General features: G+C 44.9%; 1 protein-coding gene across 2 annotated transcripts in view; it reads left to right on the forward strand.

Moving 5' to 3' along the window:
- The first annotated feature begins 327 nt into the window (after positions 1-327).
- CLPB (ClpB family mitochondrial disaggregase) overlaps positions 328-21,158 on the forward strand; it is a 145,510-nt gene continuing 124,679 nt past the window's right edge. Inside the window, exons 1-2 of one of the 2 annotated variants that reach the window (XM_024731828.1) lie at positions 328-786; positions 4,193-4,244. In XM_024731828.1, coding sequence (XP_024587596.1) covers positions 384-786; positions 4,193-4,244 — 455 coding nt within the window. In that variant the 5' untranslated portion in view covers positions 328-383. The remainder of the gene's footprint in view (positions 787-4,192; positions 4,245-21,158) is intronic. The other variant, XM_024731830.1, reaches the window with a different exon arrangement.

A 21,158-nucleotide genomic window follows, 5' to 3' on the forward strand; every position in this document is an offset into this window, starting at 1 on the left:
TTTCATAATTGGCCTTCGCTGAAGATTCCTGTTTAATTTACAATTGTTAGAAATTGCTTTTTTTTTTTCAACCTTAACTCTTGATCGCCGCGCCCCTACTTGGTTGTTTCCCTTCTTGCCACGCCCCCCCGCCCTATCTCCATTTCCCAACATGCCTCGGGCTCCCGTAAGCCGGCAGTCATTCTGGCGCAAGTTCCAGAGCCTTCTGGGAAGTGTAGTTTATTTTTCCCTCCGCTGCGTCAAGATCTAGGGCTGTGGACTACCACTCCCGTGAAGTAGTGCGTAATTCCACTACGCGGCGTCTTCGAACGCGCCGCGGCAGCCATGTTGGACGTGGCCAGTACAGGGGCCGGCACCAGCGGGTTATCGAAGCAGCTGTCACGATGCTGGGGTCCCTGGTGTTGAGGAGAACAGCGCCGGCGCCGCGGCTGCTCCTCCAGCTGTTTAGGTCCCCATCTCTCCGGAGCCGTGGGAGTGCCACCGACCGGAGTGTGAGCACCGGGGGACGCGGGGAGCCTCAGTGGCGGAGGGCAGCCATCGGGGGGCGCCCTGGAACATCGCCGACCTTACTCACAAGAGAAGGGGCAGCCACTGGGGGGCGCCAGAGAGGAGGTACCGAGACCCCCTGCCTCGCAGCCGCCACGTGGGGACGCCTTCCTAGCCCCGAAGACACTCAGCCTGGACAGGACAGCTGGAACGGGGCCCTCAACAGGGCCGGAATGGGCGTGTGGGCGCTGGCGACGGTGCTGGTGGTACACTGTTACAGCAAGAGCCCGTCCAACAAGGGTGATTATCGGGACAGTATGGGTTTGTGGAAGTGAGAGGCCAGAGGAGTGTCCTGACTCCGTATCTTTGGAGGGTGGGAGTTGCATATAGATTTAGACCACCGGAGCCTCAGTCCTTGTAGGACCTAGACATCATCAGGTCATAGAGCAGGCCGAAGAGTTCAGTGTCTCTGCGTTGTATAATTTCCCAAGTTATACAACTATTATTGTATAATAATACAGTTATTACAGGTCAGCCTCCCTTCTTTGAGCATCACTTTGTCCATCTGTACAATGGGAGCATTTTCTCTACCGTATCACCTGGTTCAATTCCTCTTTTAAGAGGTCTCCAAGGAACCACGCGTGTTTTAAGGGCAACCATTAGATGCTTTAGAGAAGTTGCCCTCCCTAAGGTGGCCTGAGAAAGGAAGAGGAGACTTGGTTTCAATGCCAGCTTTGGCCCTGCTCGCCCCTTGCTGCTCTCTAGCTTCAGTTTCCCCGTTTATACAGTGAAGGGTGACTTCTCAGTACGCTTACAGTGCTGTTATTTTGACTCTTGGAGTTCAGCAGCGTGGGTGTATCCATCAGGGAGACTCCTAAGGTTTGCTGTGCCTGGTCTCAGGCGTGAGGTGATCTTCCTATGTGGGGCAGTTGGCAGGAGAAGGAAGACAATGAAGTGGCTCTGTAGAGCTCCAGAGCAACCATGGGGGCTGGCTGACCCAGGTTGGCATCCCCCCTGGGTGCATGGAGCTGAGGCAGAGAGCTAGACTTCTGGCCTACGTGAGTCCAGCTACTCAGGTTCTCAGCTTTTCCTCAAGGGAGAAGACTAAGGCATGGTGTTCCTAGATTCCATGCATCCCAAGCTCTGAGATTTTGGACCAAGAGGAGGGACTCCCTTGACATTCATTTGTTTATTCAACAGATGTGACCAGCTATAAAGGAAGGGCCTTGGATGGGGAGTAAGGACACCTGGGATCTTGTTTTGATTCTGCCTCTAACTCCCATTGTGACTTTGGAGTTTTGCTCCTCCTCAGTGGTCCTCTGTTTTCTCATTTACAAAATGAGGGTGTTGAAATAGAACCCCTAAGGGCTCTTCTAGCTTGGGCATGCTATGATTCTATTACTTCCAATATTTTTATACTCTGTGTGTGCCTACTTTGGAGCTCAATGTAGAACTCCTAACTTAACACAATGACAGTTAAGGGGACAGTGCAGGCAGTTAGACCTGTAGGTCTGGTGAGTGGTTTGACAGTGTGTTGTTGAGGGATCAGAAGGCCAGCAGGGTCAGGAAAGCCTTCCTGAATGATTGGAGATGTTCCTGGAGGATGGGGAATTTGAACTTGAGTTCCGAAGGATAAGGCAAAGATGAAAAGGAGAGTGAATATTGTGAGTTCCATGAGAGCAGCAAGTGCATCTTGATATTTTCAGGTTGATGCCAGCTCCTTTCCCTAATACTTTCACGTTGTTTGTCCACCATAGTCTCTGGTATTTAGTGTAGGTACTTAGTAAGTGTACCTTGAGATGGTTTGTATTCTACGCAGAGGTTTCCGGGAACAAAGATAAAGTAGTCGCAGGTCAGCATGGCATGTATAGAGGCTAGCAGAGTGTCCATCCTGGTTGGAGGACAAGGGGTCTTTGGAATGAGGTGAGAGCAGATGGAGCGGGGTCTGGATATCAGGCACAAGGGTTTGGAAAGGTTGGAATTCTCCTGTAGGCAATGGAAAGTTGATGAGCAGGGAATGTTCCGAGGCCAGTATGTTTAGAAGGATTGGGGGAAGGTGTCCAAGGTCTTGCCTTAGAGCTTTTGGGAGGCTCCAGATTGGACTTTGTGGCATATGAACCCTAGCAAAGAGACTAGGGTCTGTTCACCAAAATAGATAATGACCAAAACCATGACCAGTTCAACCTTTCTGACCTGCCAGTTACCCTGTCTCCTTACTTTGAGTTGTAAGCTGAGACCCTCAGTGCAGCACAGTCATTACTGCCCTTTAGGAGCCAGGAGGCCCTGGTTCTAATCTCAGCTCATTCCTCACTCCCTCTGTGACCTTGGAGAGGCCACTTCTTTTTGAAGACTGAGGGGAGAGTGGATACAGCAATATCTGAGGAAGGCTTGTTTCCCTTCTAGCTAGGGGCTGCCCAAGCATGCCTGGGTGTGTGTTGGAAGAACTGGGGAAGGTAACCAAGGAAGACCTGGCCCTGCAGTCTAGGCCAGGAGGTGAGGTGGCGGCATATGCATAGGTCTGAACCACAGGACTGGTTTGCATATGCATGATAAGGTGGGTTTTGTACACATGAGGAAACTGAGGCTCAGGAGGTTAGGTAAGTTAGCCAGCTCATACAGAAAGTAAGTGGCAGAGTTAGGACTGGAGCCCGAGTCTGCTACTTCTACCCGGCTCCAGTGCTTCCTCTCATGTTTTACTGGGTGACTCTCTTGGCTGGACTGAGAGCTCCTTGAGGCAGGGATGGGTATGAGTCTGTCCAGTGCCCATCAGTGGAGCTCAGGACCAGCTGGGCTCAAAGTGTTGCACCGGCCCAGGAAAGAATTGTGCCTCTGCTGACTTTTGAGTTTTTTCGAGCCAGGCAGCTTTTCCTATGGCCACAAGGTGGTGCCAACAGCCTCCAGGCTGCCCAGGCCAGGCCAGACTTAACATTGCGTTTCTGCTAGGCCTGGTGATTCCTAAAGGATTGATTGGAACCCTCTGCTTTGGATCTCCCTTTGTTGGGCTTGGCACTTGGGTGTTTGCAGATTTTTCAGCCATTATTTCATTTCTTTAGCATCCTTGTGAGGCCGTCAGGGCAGGGATTACTGTCTCTGCTTTATAGTCAGGGAAGCGGGGGTTGAGAGGGAGAGGGGCTGCCATAGCACATGGTGAATAGCGGGCAGAGTGTATTGGAGCCTGGCCTCCTGGTCGAGGCTGTCTCCACTCTCAGAGGGGTCCACATCCCTGCCTGCTCCTCCCTATCCTGTCCCTCTTGCTGGCCTTGTGACCTGTGACATCAAGATTCAAGACTAGGCTGAGAAACTGAAGTGGGGGGAGAAAGTGGGGCAAGGTAGGGGGATGGTTAATAACAACAATGATAATCACATAAACCTGCAGAGCTTTATAGCCAATGAAGAGTGAAGGAGTTCACACACTGAGTGTTTACTGTAGGCCACACGTGGTACTAACACGTTATTCGGATCACCTTTGTGATGAGAGCGAAGCGTTTGGGCTCTAATAGAAAGATGTGGAAGACAAGTTGTTAACAGAGGCTACCACGTAGGCAGGGGATGACTAGCTTTCTCTTTGTATATCTTGGCGTCCTTTCACTTGCTAAAGCCCATGTTTCTGAAGTGCCTCCATTTCCACTGTCTTACTGGGCCCTCCAAGCAGCCCTTAGGGGTAGGTCCTGGCCAGGGATTTGACCAGTGCCCCCTCTCTCTTCAGATGCAGCCCTGGTGGAAGCTGTTCGAGCCAACAATGTCCAAGAAGTCAACAGGTGAGTGTCATACCCCAGGCCTTGCTCTCCCGCGCAGGAGGGCTGAGCGGGATGGGCCCCTTGCTCTGGCGGTGGCTCTGCCTTGGAGGAAATCCTCACAGTGAGCTGGGAACTGAACCCTGTGACTTCCTTGTAGTCACCGAGTCACTTGGGCTCCTTTGGCCCAGGTCAACCCTTAGATATTTTAAGGTAGAGAATCAGTCCCTGTGTCTTTTTTCTGGCCCCAAACATCCCCGGATCCTTTGGCTGTTTTGTTCTTTGAAGGATGTGGTTTGGAGTTCCTCTGCATCCTGTAGGTTCTTCAGTGAATCTTCCAGTTTGTTCTTGTTTCTCTGTGGGATCGGTCACTTGTAATTGCTTGTTGCCTGGATGGGGTGCAGGTGGGCACCAGTGGAGAGGGTTGGAGATTTGAGAGGGAGCTGGAAGAGACCTTTCTGCCAGAGCAGCCTGCCTGCAGGGCTGGGTGCACATGCTGGGCTCCTGCCCAGGGGCTGACTGCATTTCTAGCCTCCCTGGCTCAGCTGTTCCCCTAGTAACCACTGGTCAGTTAGATCTGAGACTTGTTCTTGCTCAGGGACAGGACTTCACTCGGACCTCTGCCTGGTGCCCAGGGCAGGGCAGAGTCTGTGTCTTGGACGGATGCTCAGACATAGGGCATCAGTATGGGGCTGTTATTCAGGGGCAGACGCTTCATTCTTGGTGAAACTAGTGGCCTGCATTAGGCATAACTTTGGCCATTTTTTTGCCTTTTGTATAGAGCTAGGTGGCCATAGGACACACTCCCTTCCCTGCCACTATGTCCACATTTTAAACAGGAAGTCAGGTGTTTGGAGAGGCTGTCACTGCGTCCAGCGCTGCACACCCGTTGGTGCGCTCCCTCACTCCAGTTGCCTGAACATACAAGAAAGTGTTGAAAGGCAGTCACAGCCCCCATCAAGACTTACTGCTTTGATTCCCTTGCATTTTATCTGCAGCATTATTATTGATTCTCAAGGGTGCTTTTGAGTATTAATGTTCAAGGCTTAGTTTTTAATAAACCACTTTTGGAAGTATGGGCTGGGAGTTGTTTCGTAGCCAAATAAATATTATGGAGCAATAGTTTAATAAACATGCGATGATGCATCTTTAAAACCAAGCACAGATGTCAGCTTGTTGTTATAAGAGCCATTCATAACTCCAGGCAGTGCGTGGCCAGAAACAGATGAGCCTCATTTCCTTCTGCTGCAGTACGATGGCATGAGGGGGCGGAAAGTGGCTGTGCCCCGTCCTTTAAGGCTTTTGCTGACCCTTTAATCACCTGTTGATGACTGCTGAGGTAACTGCTGCCAGGCTGCTGCTTTCCTCTGGCGAGCCAGTATAGGCAGTGCATTTACAGAGCAGCAGTGCTGTGAATCCACCTTTCCATCACCTAGGGGAGGCTGAGTTTACCCTGTTCCATTGAGCCCCCAAGGGTTGATTGATTTAGCTCTTTCAAATACACATTTTTCTCATTAGCAGGTAAACCCCTGCCACAAAATTACAGGAAGTGATTGAATTTATGTTGTGTGTGTGATTCACAACATTCATGCTTGCCTGTGTGGATAGGGTCTGTAGGGACTTTCCTGTGTGTCACCAGTCTCTAACCTGCCTTTCTCCTGCCTCCTCTTGTCCTATCTCTCTTGGTCATGATGACTCAGTCAGAACCTCCCTTCACCCCTCGTGAGGGGGTCAGAGATGAGCAAGGCACAGACCCTGCCCCTCAGAATTGACAGTCTCCCCCCTCCACCACCACCTGGTCTCAAGGAAACAAACATGTAACCTACCAATCACAGTTCTTCCCACTTAGAGAGCTAGACCTACAGGTAGGAGTGGGGAGAGCCCGACCACCCTTGCTAGAAGGAAGCTTTCTTGAATTCCTACTGCAGGCCCTTGTTTAGCCTTTTTACGCCCTAGACTCTGCACAGGTGCTTAACGCTACCCCTAATTTCTTCCTCTGTGTGTCCTGGCCTTTAGTTCTGCCCAACAGACCTGCGGATACCAGGATAGAATTCCATTCTCAATTTTTAAAAGATATTTACTATAGTTTATACGTGGTTGGGTCACCATGTGTATGATGTGTGGTTAAATCAGTATTTGGAATAAAACTCAGACCTGGTAATAATATTGTCCTCTACCCTCCTTTCCTTCTTGCCCTCTCTGGATTCTATGCTGTGTGTGTCTCTGCCTTGATGGCCCCCTACCTTCCGCTGGCCCCAGAGCCTTGGGAGAGCTCTGGATAGTGAAGGGCAGCGATCTGAAGCTCTTCTGCTCAGAGGCGGGAAATTTCATCATCCTCTTTAAGGATACTCTGGAATCTGCAGTTCCTAGGTTCTAGGTGTGGGCCGTCCACACAGATGGCTCTCTGTACACGGTGCTCATTACCCTCTGCTTAAAGCCTCCCAGCGTCAGCTCAAGTCCTACAGCCCTTGTGAAGACTTCCTTGACTCCTCCCAGCTGAATGTGATCTGCGCGTTGCCCCACACCTGCCTGTTGGTCTGGGAAAGTACGTGGGTCATCTAGGAAGAGCCGTGTTAGCCATGGCAGGAGAGTAATCCTTTGCTAGAAGAGAGGTTGGAGGTCAGGTGGGAGAAGCAGGGCTGAACATCAGGACTGAGGAGGCACTCAGCCCATGAACAGGAAAACCAGTGCGGTTCCCACGCTGCCCAAATCAGGAACAGATGAGGAATCCTCACGCAGCAAGCCAACAGCTCTGGACAGCCACCTGAAGTGTGGGCACTGTTGACCTGTCTTATGTAGAGCTGGCTAATCGTTTGTGGTATGGGCCTGCCTGGCTAAAGGGGCAGGGAAGGTTCTGCCACTCGCCATACTCTTTTTTATATTAAGAAGGTTTGGGCTAGACTTCACCTTAAACCACTGGATTGTGTGCCTCCCCAGGGCAGGGACAAGGTCTGGTTTCCCACATGTCTTATCCTCTTCTCCAGCACAGTGAAAGTAGGGGAAAGCTGCTTTTTACTGACTTTTCAGCAAACCTGAAGTAGACAATCCAGAGTCTTATTTCCATACTCCCATTGGCTATATCAGAGGAAGGCTGGGTCCCTTTTTCTTCCCATTATCCTCTCCTCCTTTCTCCCTGTGTGGCAACTGTTTCCTTCCTCCCCCAAGACACTTAAACCTTGTTAGCAAGTTCAGGTCTCGCTCTTCAGGAGTGGAAGCCCAGTCCTGAGGCCCCTGTCCCACCTGTCAGCAGCATGAGCAGGTGGCCCTGCTTCTGGGCTTAGCCCAAACCCAGCCTGGCTTCTGGACTCAGGATCCACTCACCCGAAACCTAGGGCACAGGGCAGTCTGAAGGCACATCTGTCCAACCTCGAGCTGAGCCATGTGAGGAGCTGTCAGGGCTGGCAGAAGTGAGGCCTCCTGTTCTCCCAGTGGAGATCACATTTCCTTTCGAACAAACTTGGGTGAAAGACTATACCCCTACCCACTTCCCTTCTCCCGGCAGGGAGCTGGGCCTTTGCTGAGTGCTTTTTCTGTTGGTTTTTTTAAATTGTATTTATTTTATTTTTGGCTGCGTTGGGTCTTTGTTGCTGCACGCAGGCTTTTCTCTGGTTGCAGCGAGCGGGGCTACTCTTTGTTGCGGTGCGCTGGCTTCTTGTTGTGATGGCTTCTCTTGTTGCGGAGCATAGGCTGTAGACGCGCGGGCTTCAGTAGTTGTGGCTCGCGGGCTCTAGAACGCAGGCTCAGTAGTTGTGGCGCACAGGCTTAGTTGCTCTGCGGCATGTGGGATCTTCCCGGACCAGGGCTTGAACCCATGTCCCCTGCATTGGCAGGCGGATTCTTAACCACTGTGCCACCAGGAAAGCCCTCTGCTGAGTGCTTAACTCAGTTGTTTCCATCCGCCCAAGCGCTTTTTAAAAGAAGGAAGTCTGATGGTGTCAATCTTGGACTGCAGACTGCCTACCCTTTCTCTCCAGGATTCATTTGCTCATTTGACAAAATTTTACTGAGCACCTGTCATATGCTGGGTTGTATACTTGGCACAGGGGACATCTGACCACTCATGATTCCTGCCCTCAGTGAAGGAGTCTGGGGAAGACTGTGGTAACACAGTGTGATCAGTACTGAGACAGGAGGCCAGGATATACCACTAATCAACCTGGGGGACCAGAGAAGATGTCCTAGAGGAAATGACACCTCTCAGACATTTCCTAGTGAAAAAGATTAGAGTCTTAAAATATCAGGAGGGCTTAGCAAATAGAAGGAGAAGGCGTTCCAGGCAAAGGGAACAGTGTAAGTGATAGCACTGAGGCAAGAAACAGCCTAGAGTGTGTGGTGAGGAGGGGAAATTATATACTGTTTGGTGTTGCTGGATCACAGCCTGAGGCCAGGAGAGACTGGAGATAGGAAGGGACCTGGTCATGGAGGGCATTGTCCATTTGTCCATCAGTCACTCATCTGTCCAGCCTGTCCATTGTGCCTAGCCCTGAGCTGAATTTGTGTTGGTGGCAACAAAATGAGGAAGGGGAAGCAGTCCTCGCTCTGGAGGAGCTCGTTGACCCTCTTCTCAGGTGAAGAGGGAGCACATTAAGTCAAAAATCGAGAACCAGCAAAACAAGGCACAAGTTGCCTAACTTCTATAAGACTAAGTAACATGGAAATGATAGTACCTATAACTTACAGAGTTGTTGAGTGTTCATTATTAATAATAGAATTATTACTTAGTTCAACCAATATATATGACTGCTTATTAGGAACTAGGTGTTGGACTGAGTGCTGGAGGTACAGTGGTGAGCAAGATTGGCACAGTTCCTGCCCTCTTGGTACTTACAGTCTAACCGGGAGCCAGGTGACTAATTATGCAATTATAATTATGTACTTCAAAGTGATGAACAGTTTGTCTCTTCAACAAATGGTGCTGGGACAACTGGATATCCACATGCAAAAAAATGCAGTTGGAGCCCTACCTCACCTATACACAAAAATTAACTCAAAATGGATCATAGACCTAAATGTAAGAGCTAAAACTATAAAACTCTTAGAAGAAAACATAGGATTAAATCTTTGTGACTGTGGGCTAGGCAAAGCCTCCTTAGATATGGCACCAAAAGCATAGGAAACCAATAAATTGGACTTCATGGAAATTAAAAACATTTGTGTTCAAAGGACACTTTTAAGAAGGTGAAAAGACTCTCCCACAGAAAAGGAGAAAATATTTGTAAATTATATGAGATTTGCATCCAGAATATGTAAAGAACTCTTACAACTCAAGAATAAAAAAGTTAACCCAATTTAAAAATGGGCAAAGGATCTGAATAGACATTTTTCTGAAAAAGATTTTCAAATGACTGATAAGCGTGTGAAAAGATGCCAAACATCATTAGCATTAGGGTGATGCTAATCAAAGCCACAATGAGATACTGCTTCTCGCCCATTAGGGTGACTGTAATCAGAAAGACATAATAGCAAGTGTTGGTAAGAATGTGGAGAAATTGGAATCCTCATATATTACTGGTGGAAATGTGAAATGGTGTAACTGCTTTGGAAAACAGTTGGCAATTCTTCAAAGTATTAAAGATAGAGTTGCCTTATGATCCAGCAAGTCTACTCCTAGGTATGTACTGCAGAGAAATGAAAACATGTATATTAATGTACTTGTACATGAACGTTCACAGCAGCATTATTCATAGTAGCCTAAAGAGGGAAACAACTCCAAAGTCTATTAACTGATCAATGGATAAATAAAAATATGGTATAGCCATACAGTGGAATATTATTTATCAGTACAAAGAAATGAAGTACTGCTAGGTATATGCTACAACATGAATGAACCTTGGAAGCATTATGCTAAGTGAAAGAAGCCAGACACAAAAGACCACATATTATATGATTCAATTTACATAAAATGTCCAGAACAGACAAATCCGTAGAGACAAAGTAGATTGGTGATTGCCAAGGACTGGAGAAGCTGGGGTTGGGAGGGCATAGGGGGTGACTGCTAGTGGGTCCAGAGTTTCTTTCTGGGCTAATGAAAATGTTCTGAGGTTAGTAGTCAAGATCACACAACTCTGAATCTACTAAGAACAATTGAGTTGTGTACTTTTAATGGATGGATTTTATGGTATGTGAATTATATCTTTTTTATTTCTCCTTTTTTTTTTTTAGAGGAGAGTTTTTATTGTTGTTGTTTTGTTTTGTTTTGTTGCGGTACGCAGGCCTTTCACTGTTGTGGCCTCTCCCGTTGTGGAGCACAGGCTCCGGACGCACAGGCTCAGCCGCCATAGCTCACGGGCCCAGGCGCTCCGCAGCATGTGGGGTCCTCCCGGACTGGGGCACGAACCCGTGTCTGGCAGGCGGACTCTCAACCACTGCGCCACCAGGGAAGCCCTAGAGGAGAATTTTTAAAATATTTATTTAATTTATTTTTGGGCTGTGCCTCACGGCCTGTGGGATCTTAGATCCCCAACCAGGGATTGAACCTGTGCCCCCTGCAGTGGAAGCACGGAATCCTAACCACTGGACTGCCAGGGAAGTCCTGTGGATTATATCTTAATAAAACTCTTTAAAAAATGAAGTACAAGACACTTGGGAATCGAACCTTGAGTATAGGAGGGGTTAGGGGTGGGGTTATGTGGTCAGTAAGGCAAAGCATCTGAGTGAGATTGAAGTGAACTCTGAAGGATGAAGAGAAAACTAGAACATTGTATTAGAAGGGCAGTAGGTAGAAGGCCTTGAGTCAAGCAAAGATGTGAAGGAATTAGAGAAGGCCAGTATGACTGGACTCTAGAGAGTAAGTGGGAGAGGGTGTGAAATAAAGTTGGAAAGTTAAGCAAGGACCATATCACACTGGATTTGTTGGCCAAGTTAATGATTTTTATTTTTACTAAGAACAGTGGGCAGCCATTGAAGAATTTTAAGGTGTGTGTATGTGAGAGAAAAAGACACATACATGGTGACATGATCTAGATCTGTAATTTTAAAAGATCACTCTGGCTGCTCTGTGGAGAATAGATTGATAGAGCTGTGGTGGTTGGAGAAGACCGGTTGAAAGTGACTGGAGTAGTCCAGACCAGAGAGGATGATGGCAGGTGGTGACTTGAAGTAAGATGTCAGTAGCAGAGATGGAGGAGGTAAGCTAGACAGGACTTGGTGTTGTGTAGAACAGTGTCAGTACCTGGTATGTAGTAGGTACTCAATATGTGAATCTTGAATGAATGAATGAATAGAATTGGATATGGTTGATTAAGGAGAAGAAGGTGTTAAGAATGAATTTCTGTTTTCTGGCTTGATCAGCTGTGGAGATGCTGTTACCATTCGCTGAGATGAAGATCCTAGAGGAGGACTGGTTGGAAGAAAATGATGAGTTCAGTTTTGAACATGCTGAGTTTAACGTTTCAGTGAGATATTCAAGTGGAGAGGTCAACTAGGCAGTTGAATGGGTCTTTCTGACTCTTCCCGCTATATATAGCATGCTGCCTCAATGATCGGTTTAGAGATTGTTTTGACATCTTGTTTTGATTTCTGGTTTGATGGTTTTAGGCAATAAAGTACTTCATACCAGTTAAAAGTTTTTTACTAGATACCTTTGGGAAAAAGTCTGGTTTGATTTGCAACACAGGAAAGAAGAATGGGTTGGGTTTTGTTGAAGGCTAAATACATTTATTCTAGCTCTGCATTGAAGGCTTGGTTTGGTTCTTGTCCCCAGATGCCCCAGCTTGGGGCTTGAGGCGCTTGCTGTCCATGTGCCAGGATTAAGGTGTCCAGAATGTGCTTAGCTACAGTATAGGTAAATGTTCTGCATATTGATCCAGGGATTTTATCTAATTAACAAAAACTCTGGCTGGTAAATACATTTGGCTGTCTCGGGGCCTCAGGGAGGCTGTCTGTCTATTGATTGTTGTATCATTTTGGCTTGATGGGAAGATATTAATGATGGCATCAGAGCAACCAAAACATCTGACTCTCTTAACCAGTAAATATGTAAATGTTCCTGTGGCTTGCAGTAGGTTGAAACAAAAGCTTTATCCTAGGCCAAAGGTCAAGGCCCAACTGGCATCACTCTTGTAATTTGATGCTTTTTGAGAGCATTTTTTGAATGGTAGGGTATAACCCACACAGGTTTTTTTGAATTCTGGGATGTTGGAAGGCAGCATAATGTTACAGAAAGAATACAAGGTTTTTAGGATTAGAAGACCTGGGTTCCCATAATTCAAAAAGAGTCATGTACCACAATGTTCATTGCAGCACTATTTACAGTAGCCAGGACATGGAAGCAACCTAAGTATCCATCGACAGATGAATGGGTAAAGAAGATGTGGCACATGTATACAATGGAATATTACTCAGCCATAAAAGGAAATGAAGTTGAGTTATTTGCAGTGAGGTGGATGGACCTAGAGTCTGTCATACAGAGTGAAGTCAGAAAGAGAAAAACAAATACTGTATGCTAACACATATATATGGAATCTAAGAAGGGAAAAAAAAAAAAGGTTCTGAAGAACCTAGGGGCAGGACAGGAATAAAGACGCAGATGTAGAGAATGGACTTGAGGATACAGGGAGGGGGAAGGGTAAGCTGGGGCAAAGTGAGAGAGTGGCAGGCATATATACACACTACCAAATATAAAATAGATAGCTAGTGGGAAGCAGCCACATAGCATAGGGAGATCAGCTCTGTGCTTTGTGACCACCTAGAGGGGTGGGATAGGGAGGGTGGAGGGAGACGCAAGAGGGAGGGGATACGGGGATATATGTATACGTATAGCTGATTCACTTTGTTATGCAGCAGAAACTAACACAACATTGTAAAGCAATTATACTCCAATAAAGATGTTAAAAAAAAAATAACAGCTAGCAGTAATTGAATACTTGTAGTGTGCCAGGCACAATTCTAAGCTCTTTAAGTATATGCTTATAACAATCCCAAGAGATAGATATCATTACCTCCACTTTATAGATAAGGAAACAAGGACAGAGAGTCAGGAAGAAGGCCAGCAGAGACAGGATTTAAACCTAGACTGTTCTAGTTGCTGTATTACCCTGGAATTACTAAGTTCATTATTATTCAGGAGACAGAATGAGTCACTGATAGAAAAGTTACTAAAGTTTGACTGAAGTTATTAAAGTTTGCCACTGAATTTGTCACTAAATAGCTGGCTTGGATTTTAGAGAGAAGAGCAGTATGTATTTAAAATATATTACAAACCTCATCTGTTAACATCGTCACATAACTTTAAAGATGATATTTTTTATTTAAAATAATACTTTCAGAAATTAATTCTCAGTGGTTCTCTTATATAAATAATTGGCGTTAAAGTGAAGATTATTAAATAAAGAAAACAAGACCTGGGTTCCACTTCTGTCACAGTAACTGTCTCTATGACCCTTAGTAGGTAATAGACCCTCCCTTTTTGAATCTTAGTTTCCAAATCTTGTTAATGGGCTTCCCACTGAGAGCTCTGAAATATAATTCTCACGGTTAAGCTGTACAGAAAAAACTGAGCCCTTTGGGGAGGGTCCAAATCACACACTAAAACACCAGGGCTTGCTCAAGTGGGCCTTCACCAAACAAGCAATTTTGCAGAGTGGTCCAGGGCCTGGCACCTTTTCTAAGGTGTGGACTTACTGAGTCTCTGGTTGCTTGCTCCCTGGTGATGGAAAGCAACTGGGGAAGATTGGGTTAGCAGCTTTTTATGAACTTCAAGAGTAGGTGAGTTGTGGAAACAGCCAGTCAGCTGCTGAGAACCCCAGCAGAGTCAGGTGGTTGGCCAAGCCGAGGAGCAGAGAACAGCCAGGGCTTACTGGGGTGGCTTGGGGGAAGGAGGGATGCCCCTGAAGGGGAGCCCAGCCCTGGGATTGAGCCTCTAGTGCTGGCCCCACTGGTCCTTGGCTGTATGGCCTTGAGCTGGTAGTCCCTTAACTTCCTCAGTGACTTTGACTGTAAGATAACTTCACAGGCCACCCTCCCAGGATCTTTTGAGAGTTCCAGGCAGGTGAACTCTTGTGGTCTAGAAAATTACCCATCCTTTGGTTCATCAGTGTCACGTCTTCAGGGAAGCCTTCCCTAGCCCTCCAGGTAGCACTTATCACCCTCTTTTGGGATGGGTCATCTGTTTCCTTCTTCCTCTCTGTCTCTCTCTGTCTCTCTCTCTCTGTCTCTCTCTCTCTCTCTGTGTCTCTCTCACAGTACTGTGAGTTTTGGAGGTGGGAGACCATTGCTGTGTTGTTCATCTCTGTTCATGTAAACAGTTAACAAATACCTATTGAGAATTGTAGAAGTGTTTGGTGAATGGTAAGAGTTAGGCAGACGTTAACAGTTATTTACAGTCATAATAAACCTGTAAATGGAGGAACTGACATCCCCTAGGAAAAAAATAAAAATGGTGAATTAGTTCAGTCATTTATTCATTCAACAAATAGTGCCTACTGTGTGCTGGCACTGTGCTAGGCCCTGATGGATCAGTGGCAAGCCAAAAATGTACAGACCTCACCTCATGGAACTTAAAGCCTAGTCAGACGTTAATCATGCAAATATGAAATTACAACTGTGACAAATGCTGCAAAGGAATGGTATGGAGAATCCTGAGTGCCTCTGAGAGATTTACTCTGGTCAGGGAAAGCTTCCCAGAGGAAGCTTGAGTCCGAGGTGAAGGAGAGGAAGAATTAACCTAGGTGAAGAAGGATAAAAAGAGCTTTCCTGGCAGAAGGAACTTTTGTTTATAGAGGCCCCTGGCAGGAGGAACAACAGCAGGTGTGAAGGACTGAAAAAGGCTGATGGGACTGCAGCTCAGAGGGGGGTGCCAGGAGCTTAGAGAATAAGCAGGTCTTGCAAGGCATTGGAGACTGTCTATAGTAAGGAGCTTTGTCTTATTCTAACAGCAGTGACAGCTGAGTTGGGGGCGGGGCAGGGGTGGTTGAGAGGGGATTGATGTGCTCAGCTGCTCAGCAACCATTCTTTTTTTTTTTTTTTTAATTCCTAGGTATTTTATTCTTTTTGTTGCAATGGTGAATGGGATTGTTTCCTTAATTTCTCTTTCTGATCTTTCGTTGTTAGTGTATAGGAATGCATGAGATTTCTGTGCATTAATTTTGTGTCCTGCAACTTCACCAAATTCAATGATTAGCTCTAGTAGTTTTCTGGTGGCATCTTTAGGATTCTCTATGTATAGTATCGTGTCATCTGCAAACAGTGACAGTTTTACTTCTTTTCCAATTTGTATTCCTTTTATTTCTTTTTCTTCTCCGACTGCCGTGGCTAGGACTTCCAAAACTGTGTTGAGTAATAGTGGTGAGAGTGGACATCCTTGTCTTGTTCCTGATCTTAGAGGAAATGCTTTCAGTTTTTCACCATTGAGAATGATGTTTGCTGTGCGTTTGTCATATATGGCCTTTATTGTGTTGAGGTAGTTTCCCTCTATGCCCACTTTCTGGAGAGTTTTTATCATAAATGGGTGTTGAATTTTGTCAAAAGCTTTTTCTGCATCTATTGAGATGATCATATGGTTTTTCTTCTTCAATTTGTTAACATGGTGTATCACATTGATGTGCATATACTGAAGAATCCTTGCATCCCTGGGATAAATCCCACTGGATCGTGGTGTATGATCCTTTTAATGTGTTGTTGGATTCTGTTCGCTAGGATTTTGTTGAGGATTTTTGCATCTATATTCATCAGGGATATTGGTCTGTAATTTTCTTTTTTTGTGGTAATGTTTGTCTGGTTTTGGCATCAGGGTGATGGTGGCCTCATAGAATGAGTTTGGGAGTGTTCCTTCCTCTGCAAATTTTTGGAAGAGTTTGAGAAGGATGGGTGTTAGCTCTTCTCTAAATGTTTGATAGAATTCACCTGTGAAGCCATCTGGTCCTGGACTTTTGTTTGTTGGAAGATTTTTAATCATTTTCAATTTCATTACTTGTGATTGGTCTGTTCATATTTTCTATTTCTTCCTGGTTCAGTCTTGGAGGGTTATACCTTTCTAAGAATTTGTCCATTTCTTCCAGGTTGTCCATTTTATTGGCATAAAGTTGCTTGTAGTAGTCTCTTATGATGCTTTGTATTTCTGCAGTGTCTGTTGTAACTTCTCCTTTTTCTAACTTTATTGGTTTGAGTCCTCTCCCTCTTTTTCTTGATGAGTCTGGCTAAAGGTTTATCAATTTTGTTTATCTTCTCAAAGAACCAGCTTTTAGTTTTATTGATCTTTGCTGTTGTTTTCTTTGTTTCTATTTCATTTATTTCTGCTCTGATCTTTATGATTTCTTTCCTTCTACTAACTTTGGGTTTTGTTTGTTCTTCTTTCTCTAGTTCCATTAGGTGTAAGGTTAGATTGTTTATTTGAGATTTTTCTTGTTTCTTGAGGTAGGATTGTATTGCTATAAACTTCCCTCTTACAACTGCTTTTGCTGCATCCCATAGGTTTTTGGATCGTCATGTTTTTTTTGTCATTTGTCTCTAGGTATTTTTTTATTTCCTCTTTGATTTCTTCAGTGATCTCTTGGTTATTTAGTAACATATTTTTTAGCCTCCATGTGTTTGTGTTTTTTACGTTTTTTTCCCTGTAGTTTCTAATCTCATAGTGTTGTGGTCGGAAAAGATGCTTACTATGATTTCAAGTTTCTTAAGTTTACCGAGGCTTGATTTGTGACCCAAGATATGATCTGTCCTGGAGAATGTTCCGTGTGCACTTGAGAAGAAAGTGTAATCTGCTGGTTTTGGATGGAATGTCCTATAAATATCAATTAAATCTATCTCGTCTATTGTGTCATTTAAAGCTTGTGTTTCCTTATTAATTTTCTGTTTGGATGATCTGTCCATTGGTGTAAGTGAGGTGGTAAAGTCCCCCACTATTATTGTGTTACTGTCGATTTCCTCTTTTATAGCTGTTAGCATTTGTCTTATGTATTGAGGTGCTCCTTTGTTGGGTGCATATATATTTATAATTGTTATATCTTCTTCCTGGATTGATCCCTTGATCATTATGTAGTGTCCTTCCTTGTCTCTTGTAATAGTCTTTATTTTAAAGTCTGTTATATCTGATATGAGTATTGCTACTCCAGCTTTCTCTTGATTTCCACTTGCATGGAATACCTTTTTCCTTCCCCTAACTTTCAGTCTGTATGTGTCCCTAGGTCTGAAGTGGGTCTCTGGTACACAGCATATTTATGGGTCTTGTTTTTGTATCCATTCAGCGAGCCTTTGTCTTTTGGTTGGAGCATTTAATCCATTCACATTTAAGGTAATTATCGATATGTATGTTCCTATTACCATTTTCTTAATTGTCTTGGGTTTGTTTTTGTAGGTACTTTTCTCTCTTGTGTTTCCCACTTAGAGAAGTTGCTTTAGCATTTGTTGTAGAGCTGGTTTGGTGGTGCTGAATTCTCTTAGCTTTCGCTTATCTGTAAAGCTTTTGATTTCTCCATCAAATCTGAATGAGATCCTTGCCGGGTAGAGTAATCTTGGTTGTAGGTTCTTCCCTTTCATCACTTTAAATATATCATGCCATTCCCTTCTGGCTTGTAGAGTTTCTGCTGAGAAATCAGTTGTTAACCTTATGGGAGTTCCCTTGTATATTATTTGTTGTTTTTCCCTTGTTGCTTTTAATAATTTTTCTTTAATTTTGTTCAGTTTGATAACTATGTGTCTCCGTGTGTTTCTCCTTGGGTTTATCCTGCCTGGGACTTTCTGTGCTTCCTGGACTTGGGTGCCCATTTCCTTTCCCATGTTAGGGAAGTTTTCGACTATAATCTCTTCAAATATTTTCTTGGGTTCTTTCTCCCTCTCTTCTCCTTCGGGGACCCCTATAATGCGAATGTTGGTGTGTTTAATGTTGTCCCAGCAGTCTCTTAGGCTGTCTTCATTTCTTTTCATTCTTTATTCTGTTCTGCAGCAGTGAATTCCACCATTCTGTCTTCCAGGTCACTTATCCATTCTTCTGCCTCAGTTATTCTGCTATTGATTCTTTCTAGTGTATTTTTCTTTTCAGTTGTTGTATTGTTCATCTCTGTTTGTTCTTTAATTCTTCTAGGTGTTTGTTCTTTAATTCTTCTAGGTCTTTGTTAAACATTTCTTGCATCTTCTTGATCTTTGCCTCCATTCTTTTTCCGAGGTCCTGGATCATCTTCACTACCATTATTCTGAATTGTTTTCCTGGAATGTTGCCTATCTCCACTTCATTTAGTTGTTTTTCTGGGGTTTTATTTGTTCCTTCATCTGGTATATAGTCCTCTGCCTTTTCATTTTGTCTGTCTTTCTGTCAATGTGGTTTTCATTCCACAGGCTGCAGGATTGTAGTTCTTCTTGCTTCTGCTGTCTGCCCTCTTCAGCAACCATTCTGATTGCTGAGAAACATAAGGAACCAATCTGAGTGCCTACCAGCTTGTGTGTGCCAGCGCCTTCTTGGGCACTGATCTAGCCACGGAGGCAGTGAGACCACAAAACTGCTGTCCCCCAGGGCTCCCCAGCAGGGGCAGCTGTCAGGCTGTATCTCCCCACCACCATTGCTGTGGCCCAAGTGCTTCTTCTCCAAAGTCCCAGCTCAGTCATGGTCATAACACAGATCCTGTCAGCGTGACTGGAACCAGTTGGATTTTTTCCCATGGAGTTTTCCTGGAAACTGAGGAACATAGAGAAATCTAAGAATATTAAAAATAGTCAAACTAATATGTTACTGGGCTTACCATATTCACTTTAGCAATTTTCCTCACAGTTCTGCTTTCTCTGTCCTGTTTGAAAAGCCTCCTCAGAAAATCTGACTTTCGAACTTTAAGGCTCTTCTACATCCTGCTTCCTTCCCTCTCCTCTCTTTGGAGCAGTGGTCCCAGGGCCAAAGTCCTCCTAAGGCCATAAGTGGTTCTCTTCTTGTGACTCTGTCAGTGGGTTTGCTGGAGAGGTTTTCATATCACTGGCAGGAATCCTGTCAGTAAGGAATTCAGAATCTGAGAAAACAAGGTTTGACTCCCAGCTATCAGTCTGAGAAAACAAGGTTTGGATCCCAGCTGTGCCATTTGTTAGCTCTGTGACCTTGGGAAAGTAGCCTAACCTCTCTAGCCTTAGATTTTTCATCTGCAAAGTGGGATGATGATTGACTTACCTCACACCTTTGCTGTGAGTATTAAATGAGAAAATTAAATGAGAAAAACCAGCGAGTGCTGTGCCTGGCACATACCAGGTGCTCAGTACATAGTAGGTGTTGTTTTTGAGTGTTGTTAATTACACTAAGTGTTCGCCCCTGAACTAGCAAAATAAATTAAGATAATGGATAGGATTTTCTGGATAATCTATTTTTACCCTCTACATTTTTGTTAAGCTCCTAGTGTGCATTCAGAGACCCCAGCGAATGAACACAAGGTAAATGGATATTAAGGTGGAGCAGAAAGACACCCAGCCTATCATGCTTAGTTTTACTACATTTTTTTAGAACCCATGTATATTCAGAGTTTTGTTTAATGTTTATAGCATATTACTTTCACAGCATACTTTTGTATATTTTTACATATATTCATTGTATATGTATATTATAAAGCACATAAAATAATAATATTTTAATAACATTATTAACTATTACTAATAGTGACCAATGTTTATTGAATGCCTTTTTAAAGATAGGCATTACGTGAGACTTAAATCACTAAATCCTTAAAACTGTGCAAGTAGTATAGCCCCATTTCATAGATGATGAAACAGAAATTTGGATTGTTTGAGTAATTTACCCAAAGTCACCCTCTTGGAAGTGACCCACCACTTCATTTTACAGATGAGGAGGCCATGAGGCCAGAAGCAGAATGGAGCTTGCCTGGGTCACAGTTTCCTCCCAGCACTTTTCCAGGCTCAGGGAGATTTTTGTAGCTCAATGGAGAACCATTTCAGTCTGCCTTACTGGGAGTCTATAAGGTTCCTGAAGATAAATGTCAAATCTAGATCCCTTATCTGTCCTGCCCTCAACTCTGCTCTTCATTGACAGGCCCCACCCCACCCCACCCCTGCATTCCTCCCAGCCAAGCTGGCTCCCCTCTGTCCCAAGAACCCCCATTCCAGTCAGAACTGGCTTCTCTAGCCCTAAACACACAGCTTACTTCTTCCTACCTGTGAGCCTTTGTAGCACTTCCAACTCTACCCCTGTTCTCCTCACACCCCTATCTAGATCCTGTTTGTGGTTCATTGCCCACTTCAAGCCCTTCCTTTTCCAGAAAGCTCACCCTCCCTAATAATAATAGCTGCCATTTATTAGATACCCACTCTATGTGAGGCAGAGTACCAGATACTGTATATGTATTACCTTCATTCTTTGCTGCAGTATTGCAAAACAGATTGCATTATAATCATTTTCCACTTGAAGCTCAGACAGATTTAGTGCTTACTACCCTACAGCTTGTAAGGAGTAGAACTGTGATTTAAACCGAGTCCCATGTGAATGCAAAGTATGTGCTTTTCTCACTGCAGTTCACTGCTAGTTCCAGCCCATGTTGATCTTTCTTATCAACATTTCCACAGCCTTAAAGTCTGAGCCAAATGGTATCATGTTTAGTTTTCACCTCATTGTCTTTCTCCTCAGTTGCTTCATGCGTGTGTCTTCTCACCGAGGCCATGCTGTCACAGCCAGGTAGATGGCACCTCCTCCTGCCTTCACCATAGCTAGTCACACAAGGCTGACTGGGCACTCAGAAAGCACACAGTACAGATAGAGTCTGGCCAGTTGATTGACTGGTTGAATAAAACCTTGTTTATTCTCCAGAGTCTACCCAGCAGGAGGGTACAGCAGCTGGGCAGGCTGACTGGTCTCCAGGATCCTCCATTCATGTGGATGGGAGGCCCAGGAAGGCTGCATAAGAATCCCTCTCTGAGGCTGAGCTGAGGCTTCCATCTCAATGCCCTTTTGTTTGGGAGGATAGCACCCAGGCCTCCCGGGAAGTCTGTATATTTTTTGCAGATAGTGAGCAGGGACCGAAT

The sequence above is a fragment of the Neophocaena asiaeorientalis genome, unplaced genomic scaffold, assembly GCF_003031525.2.
Source record: "Neophocaena asiaeorientalis asiaeorientalis breed wild unplaced genomic scaffold, Neophocaena_asiaeorientalis_V1.1 scaffold232, whole genome shotgun sequence".
Lineage (NCBI taxonomy): Eukaryota > Metazoa > Chordata > Mammalia > Artiodactyla > Phocoenidae > Neophocaena > Neophocaena asiaeorientalis.